The 7,990-nt window shown below is 52.5% G+C and overlaps 1 protein-coding gene across 4 annotated transcripts in view; it reads right to left on the bottom strand.

The window, feature by feature from the left end:
* Window positions 1–3,153: 3,153 nt before the first annotated feature.
* The window catches only part of Pqlc2 (PQ loop repeat containing 2), an 11,321-nt gene continuing 6,484 nt past the window's right edge, over window positions 3,154–7,990 (bottom strand). For 3 of the 4 annotated variants that reach the window (XM_026782140.1, XM_005352946.3, XM_026782141.1), the window contains exons 5-9: window positions 7,488–7,575; window positions 6,946–7,088; window positions 6,695–6,787; window positions 5,700–5,885; window positions 3,154–4,239 (exon numbers count right to left, since the gene is read on the bottom strand). In XM_026782140.1, the coding sequence (XP_026637941.1) occupies window positions 4,162–4,239; window positions 5,700–5,885; window positions 6,695–6,787; window positions 6,946–7,088; window positions 7,488–7,575 (588 nt within the window). In that variant the 3' untranslated portion in view covers window positions 3,154–4,161. Of the gene's footprint in view, window positions 4,240–5,699; window positions 5,886–6,683; window positions 6,788–6,945; window positions 7,089–7,487; window positions 7,576–7,990 lie in introns of all 4 variants that reach the window. The other variant, XR_001229036.2, reaches the window with a different exon arrangement.

The following is a 7,990-nucleotide window of genomic DNA, read 5'->3' as shown; positions in this document are numbered from 1 at the left end:
AGAGAGAGAAGTAGGTAGAGTTCCACCTTTTAAGGGGACGTGCATTCAGGGGTGACACACTCTGCCAGGTCCTCACGTGGTGGGGCCAGGTGTTCCTGTGTAGCCCTAATGAGGAACCTAACCCCATCTTGAAGATAGGAGCCATTATGCTGTATTTTTAAAAATAAGTTTCTATTTATTATGAGAGTTGCCCCTGGAACCTGACCTTCCCCAAACCATGACCTTGATTTTTTGTTGTTGTTATTTTTGAGGATACCCTTGCCCTTCCCTGACCCTCCCTAATCACATGGAGACCACATGATGGTTTTTTTAAAAAGATTTTTTTGTGTGTGTTTTCTTATTGCCCTGTTGTCTCTCTTCTGTAAAACTGAAGACAGATTGTAGTGTGGTGGTGTAAGCCTGGAATTCCAGCACTTGGGAGACAGAGGCAGGAGGATCATCCTTAGCTGCCCCTAAAATTCAAGGTCAGCCTGGGATGGGTAGACAGTTCCCTAGAACAAACGAGTTGGCATTGTTTTTTCTTTGCTTGCTCTATAGTTAAGCTTCAATTTGTGTCTCCCTTAGTTAGTTGTTTGTTTGTTTGTTTGAATTTTGAGAGTCTTGCTTTGTTGCCCAGACCGGCCTTTTTACTTGCTTTGTAGCCCAAGCTGATGTTCAACTTGTGTTCGGCCTTCCCAGTGCTGAGATGAAAGGCCTATGCCACCAAATTTGGTTTTATTTTATTTTTAAAATTTTATTAGGGCGGCAGTGGTGCATGCCTTTAATCCCAGCGCTCAGGAGGCAGAGGCAGGCAGAGCTCTGTGAGTTCAAGGCCAGCCTGGTCTATAAGAGTTAGTTCCAGCCGGGCGGTGGTGGCGCACGCCTTTAATCCCAGCACTTGGGAGGCAGAGGCAGGCAGATCTCTGTGAGTTTGAGACCAGCCTGGTCTAGAAGAACTAGTTCCAGGACAGGCTCCAAAACCACAGAGAAACCCTGACTCGAAAAAAACCAAAAAAACAACAACAACAACAACAACAAAAAAAGAGTTAGTTCCGGGACAGGGTCCAAAGCTACAGAAAAGCCCTGTCAAATAAGCCAAATAAGTAAATCCAACAAATAAATAATAAAAAATAAATAATTTTATTTAGTACTTGGGGGTGGGGCAGAGGAGTATCAGATCCCCTGGAGCTGGAGTTACAGGCAGTTGTGAGCTGCCTGCTGTGGGGGCTGGGAATCAGAATGCAGGTCTGCAAGAACAGGATGTGCTCTTAATAACTGAGTCGTTTCTGCTGCCTGACCAAGCTTAGTTTCGATAAATTCTTTTAAAAGCATGAAATTCAGACTTATATAAACTCACAAAACTCTGGAATCTATTTAAAATAAATTGCTATGCTCTGGTGCCTTATTTGCACTTGCTATTTCTAGGTTTCTGTTGTCTTTAAGACAGGGTCCAGTGTAGCCTAGGCTGGTCTCACAATAGTTAAAGATATACCGGAGACCTGCTTCCTCCGGGAAGGGAGTAGGGCTGGGGTGGGGTGGCGGGGGTGGTGCTGTTCAGGTTCCAGAGAGGATGCGTGGAGTCGGTGGCAAGGGGAAAGGGGGAGATGGACACCATATGAGGGTGAATTGGGATGGCTGCCCTCAAGTTTATTGGAAAAAAAAAAAAACCACATCTTTTAAATGCTACAGTTGCACATAGAATTAAATGGGAAAAAGGAGGCGCGTGAGCTGGCGTGTGGCTTGAGATGGGGGTTCAGGAAGCACTGGCGTTGGCAATAGGTGCCAGTCATATGTTAATGGAAGGGCCACAAGTTCCTCTTGCCAAAGGGAAGAATTTGTCTCCCTTTTCAGCAAGCGGGAAGGAACCGGGGACTTGTCTAAATGCCTGACCTTGAGAAAAGGACTTTCTTGGAGGAATCAGACTCTCTGTTACAGAATATTGTAGTTTCTTGTGTGGCTTGGTTTATTTGATTAAAGCTTAAAAGTGAGCAGAGAGGAGGCCAGATGGGCATTACCGTGAGCCTGAGCAGACCTTAGGAATTTACAGGTCTTGACTGTCACCTATCGAGGGAATGTTACTTATCTCCATTTTCTAGAGCCTGGCGCTAACTTGTGTGGGAGGAGGCTGAGTTCTCACATGGTCCCAGGGTGGTGGTTTGGTTTTTCTCCCAAAGAATTATTTTGTTTAGAGAGAGCTACCATTGTACACACGTTCATCCTTCACCAAAGCCCGCACAAAATTTCCCCAAGGGAAAGGCAGCTGGGGTCTTATCACAGCAGGGTCCTGTTAATTAAACTGGCTGCCCCCAGGAGCCTGAGATGGGAGATGGCTAAACTCCCTCGAAAGTCACTAGCCCAGCTTTTGGTGTCCTGGGAAAGAACAGGCTGAGGGAGTTGGCCCAAGTCACAAGGCTCACCAGCGGCTGATGCAGGCTTGAGATCCTTAAGTCCCTGGACCACTCACCAGGGACAGACCTGGTGAACATAACCAGGCTGTGCGAGCGCCAGACTCTGACCCCGCCACGGAGCACTGGAGCAGCCTCCAAAACAGAGGAGGAACCGGGGTTAGATAGGTGCGGTCTGACTCCCTGGGTAGAGACGACACCTCCTTTGTCAGCCAGGCATTCGCCACAGGCAAAGCACATCACCCCCCTACTCCCCCCCCCCCACGAAGGGATATCACCCCTGCTGGAGAGACAGGAGGGCTTCTCGGGCAAGACTGTCATTTCATCTTCTCCTGCCCACGCAGCTTCAGTTCAGGCCTGTGCCTGAGGTCATGTGCCAACCGAGGCCCCAGATCTCCCAACTTGGAAAGGTGCCATGCAGCCCTAGGAGAGTAGCATAGAGCCAGGTCCCAGGATGCAAGGAGCACCTGAAGCCAGTAGTGCTTTGCCTGGGTCTATGCCACGACCCTCTCTTTTCTGCAGCTGCAGACAGAGAAGCTAAAAGAGCACTCAGAGGTGGCAGACTGTCTGTCTGTCAGGTGGCCCCTGGCCATGCATCTGGCTTTTTTGGACCTAAAATAATGTATGTGCTTGCCGGGCGGTGGTGGAGCACGCCTTTAATCCCAGCACTCGGGAGGCAGAGGCAGGCGGATCTCTGTGAGTTCGAGACCAGCCTGGTCTACAAGAGCTAGTTCCAGGACAGGCTTCAAAACCACAGAGAAACCCTGTCTCGAAAAAACAAAAAAACAAAAACAAAAAAAAAAGTATGTGCTAACAGGAAAGGCAGCTAGTTCTCTGCCCCCAGTCACCAAAAGGTGGAGGCCCACAGGAACGTGGAACAAAGTGAGCTGGAACCAACCACCCTTTCTCCCTTCCTTTCGGCCTTGTCACTTCTGTGCCCTGTCTCCCACTCTTCTCCTCTTCCACCCACGCTTCTGGTCACCACCTTCTTCAGGAAAGCACCAGTTTGTCCCTCTTCTTTACCTCCAAGGTGACCCTTGCTGAGTTCTGACTACAGGAGGAGACGTCTGACATTGTGCCTCGCTTTGGGCAGACCACCCCACCCTATGTAGCCCCGGAGAGAATGCCAGAGCAGTAGCATAGTCACGCCAAGCCTCTGGGGATGTCCAACCAAACCCCACCTGGTTATCTGCCTCTTCCTGAGCCTCAGGAGCAGGGAGCCCATTGAGGTGTCCCCATTACTGCCATGTCACGCCACTAGAGTAGGGCAGAGAGATAAAAAGTTCAAAAGCCAAGGACCCATGGATACCGGACATGGTTCCCCCGTCAGTATGAACTTACCCTGGGTCCCTGCCCAGACCCCAAGTGTCATGGGAAGGAGCAGCAGAAACAGGCCCAGCTGGAAGGTATCGTTTACTAGGTTGTGTCCAGTCAGAGGGACAACCCTGGGTCCCCTGGATAGGATGTAGCCTGGGGTGCACAGGCAGATTGAGGTAGGTGGATGGGAGGTGGCCACACCATCTTCTGCAGTCTCAGCTATGGGTCCTCTACAGGCTCCTCGAGCAGCTGTCTTATACCTGAGAGGTAATGTCCCGGCATAGCATGATCCAACTCCAGACCTGTCCTAGGTCCAAGCATGGACGGGAGGCAACCAGGCCCAGATTCCTAGGCCTCCCTCAGGCCGCCTCCTAGGCCCAGTCCAGAGGCTGCAGTGTCACTGCCCACGCTTTGCTCTTCCTGGGATGGCAGCCGAGGTTCCCGTCATCCAGGGCACAGGTCAGCTTGGGAGGAGAGGCTCTTGCTCTGAGGCGGTAGCAGCGGAGCGGTTCCTGTACACCAGGAACTGGACGGAGATCTGACGGCAGCGTTAAGGCCGCAGCACACACGCTGGACTGGAGCTGTTCGCATCACTCTTCCCTGATCTGCAGGTGCCAGCCAGGACCTCTGAGCCTTGCCCTTGCTCTTCCACCACCCTGAATGCCAACCCTGACCTCCCAGGTCAGCCATCAGGAACCCTGGATTAGGACCCTGCCTTTCTTGCTACAACACTAAGCGGCTGGGCCACTGTGGGCCTTTCTCACAATATCCCATGAGGGCTTAGCAAGGGCCAAGGGCCATGTCTACTTTCTGCCAAGTGGGACCCAAATAATATCCAGTTGAGCCTCTTGGCAAACACTGATGGAGCACTCACTGAGTGCTGGGTCCCATGGGAAGGGTGCTCAGATATTGATGCCATCAGCTGTTACCGGGGTGGGACAGGCGACTAATAACTCAGACAAAAGGAAAGAAACACTAGGGACTGAGGGTTTCCGCCGTGTCACTCAGTGAGGAGGCAGTGGGGGTCAGGATTAAGCCTGCTCACCTGTGTCTTCATGAGCTAGCTCTCATTTCCCGTGGACGGGTGCCCTGGCCTTTTTATTCCCTGGGGCCTTTACACAGGCTGCGGCTGGACTCTCACTGCACAAAAGCTCCCTTGCTTTTGCCTGAATCAACTTCTCTCTCAACCCAGGTGAGATGACACCTGTTGAGGCCTCTGTTTACCCGAAACTAGGACAGTAGTCCAGGGGTGACATGCTCCTGCTGGCGCTCTCTCTCTCTCTCTCTCTCTCTCTCTCTCTCTCTCTCTCTCTCTCTCTCTCTCTCTCTGTAGCTCTTGGTGCGTTCTGTCCTTGCTCTCTTAGCCCTCTGATGGTGCTGGTCCTGGCTAGGTCCCTGACACACCAAAGAGGTGCACACTCTTGATGAACAGATGAACTGATGGCTACAGAGGGATGGATGGGGGGTGGGTGAGTAGACGGATGGGTAGATGGACAGATGGGACGGTGAATGGACAGATGGATGGGAAGTTGGATGGGTGGATAAATGGACAGATGGAAGAATGGATGGGTGGGTGATGGGTGAGGCCGGAGGGGTAAACACAGTTTGAATGAAAGATCAGATTGTAGGTGGAAGGATCGGTAGATGAATGGATATGTGGACGAATAGGTGGGTGGATGGGTGGATGGATGGATGGATGGATGGATGGACGGACGGACGGACAGGTAGGTAGATAGGTGAGTGAGTGGATGGATGGGTGGGAGGATAGATGAATGAATGGGTGGATAATGTTGGATACGGGTAAATGGAGATGGATAAAAGACTGGATTGTAGATGGACAAACAGATGGGTGGATGGATGTGTAGATGCATATGTAAATGCATGAACGATGGGTGGGTGGATGTGCAGACAGAGGGGTGCACTGACAGGGACATGATGCTGAAGCAGCGGCTGCCTTGCCCACATGACTTTGCCAACGTGACCCACCTTAAAGGATACAATGGTGTCAAGCAGCAGCACACCCAGGCTGCCCACGAGCCAGGGCAGGTGGTGCAGCAGGTAGCTGCCCTCGCTCTGGCCCAACTCAGGGTTCTTGAGCAGCACGCTCAGCCCGTACAACGTGTTCCCCAACATCACCAGCGCAAACAGTGAGTAGGAAATGCCTTGGGTGGACTGCCGTAGGAACTAGGGGGAAAGGGGTGATGGTGGGGTCCTCAGAGAGGGTTCTTGTCTACAATACCAGCATTTGGGTTTTTTTTTTTTTTTTGTTTTTTCGAGACAGGGTTTCTCTGTGGTTTTTTTTGGAGCCTGTCCTGGAACTAGTTCTTGTAGACCAGGCTGGTCTCGAACTCACAGAGATCCGCCTGCCTCTGCTTCCCAAGTGCTGGGATTAAAGGCGTGCGCCACCACCGCCCGGCCAATACCAGCATTTGGGAGGCTAAGGCAGGAGGATCCTGAGTTCAAGGCCAGGCTTAGACTATACAGCCAGTTAGGGGTGATCTGGGCTACACAGACAGTCCTGTCCCCAGGCTCGGAAGACTCTGGATTGAAACTGTCCATGTGTGTGTGCCCTGTGTGGTTTATACTCTGAGCTGGCTTTTCATTGTGTGCCCAATGCCCAGCATGGCTTGGCACCCAAAACAGCCCTATCCAGGGCCCAACTCCAAGCACTTCTCCCAGTACCACAGACATCATGGCTGTCTATGCCTGCTGGCCCCCAGCTCTGCAGCCCTCACTGGACTCCACCTGCCAGGCAAGCCTCCAGCGAGGGAGGGGGGCCTTCAGCATCTCCTGTCCGCTCTCTCAGGCTTCTCAGCTCAGCGGCTCCCTCACACTTGACCTCCAGTGTTGCCGAGACACAGTCTCAATCACCCCTCCCGGCAAGGGTCATGGGCCAACTTCCCCAGCTGGGGGACTTAGCCCACATCAACAGCTGCTGTGCTTAACCTGCCAGCCCTCCTTCCACGTGACCCACACCCCTACCGAAAGCTCACATTGGTGCGGATCTGAGGCAGCCTGGAGAGCAGGTACAGCACGCTGGAGATGGAGCCGATGACAAAGCCGATGACCTCCTTCTTTGTGAAGGGCTGGGGGCGGGGAAGAAGGGGGCATTATCTGGTGGGAGTTATAGGGAGCAGTCTCCCCAGGGGGGTGAGTAGCCCCTTAACATCTACATGATCACGCAGGGCAATGAGAGTCAGCCCCCACCCTCCCGCCATGTTACCAACACAGGCCCATCCCCTACCTTATTGCCTGGCTCCACAGACAAGAGCATCCGTCCCCGGAAGCCTTCCCTGGGGACAGCCACAGGATCAGTGATGCTTAACAGTGGTGTGATACACACTGTCCCCAAGATGAAGAGGAGCACAGAATTGATAGGGGCAGACACTGGATTGAGGCAGGAGAGAAGATGAGATTGGGTATTTAGGTGACAGCAGACAGCCTGGGATAGGAGTCCCATCCTTGCTTCTCAGTAGCTATGTGACCTTGGACAAGTGACCTAGCCTCTCTGAGCTTCAGTCCTTCATCTGTAGAATGGGGATCCAACAGTACCCTTCCCCTAGGGACACAAAGGAAAGACCGTCAAGGGCAGAAGGGTCAGCACTCTGTCCTGGGGTCTGTTCTATGACTCACCCTCCTTTCTGGTTCTGAACCAGAGAGAGGAAGGAGCAAGTGGGGTCTCCCTGCAGCTTGATCTGTATATGTCTCCATCTCGGCCCACTCCAACTCAGGTCCCAGGCCTCCCAAGGCCAGCAGAGCCTGACCCAAAGTGACCCCTGCACTCACACGGAGAAGGCCGGTTCTTGTACTTGTAATGGAAGTACAGGGTCAGCATCATGAGGTCAGCCAAGACGTAGTACACAGCCGTGTAGGTCTGGGAAAGAGAAGTGGACCCAGGCAACAGCTGCTGATAGGCCCTGATACAAGCACCCTGGCAGCCCTCCACTGCACCCCAACTGGAGACCAGCTCTGGTTATGTCACCTCTCCAAGCCTCTTGTTCCCTCAACTGAATGGAAGGTTCCCTGTTTCTATCTAGGCAAACGAGGGGTCCGGCGAGAATCCAGCCTGGACAGTCCACAAAGCATCGAGTACCAGAGTTGAGGCAGTTGGCCAAGGCCTTGACTGACCCTCCTTCTGCTGGCCGTAGAATGATGTCTGTGGTTCCCAAGGAAAACCCCATATGCTACTTTGTGGACCCCACACTCAAAAATTTTAATTGGGTCCCAACCCCTAAGAACCACAGACCCCTGTGGCGTGGTGTGCTTACATGGCAATTGGGGAAACCGAG

This window comes from Microtus ochrogaster, chromosome 10 (assembly GCF_000317375.1).
Source record: "Microtus ochrogaster isolate Prairie Vole_2 chromosome 10, MicOch1.0, whole genome shotgun sequence".
NCBI classification, from domain to species: Eukaryota; Metazoa; Chordata; class Mammalia; order Rodentia; family Cricetidae; genus Microtus; species Microtus ochrogaster.
This window is presented reverse-complemented; position numbering and strand designations above follow the sequence as displayed.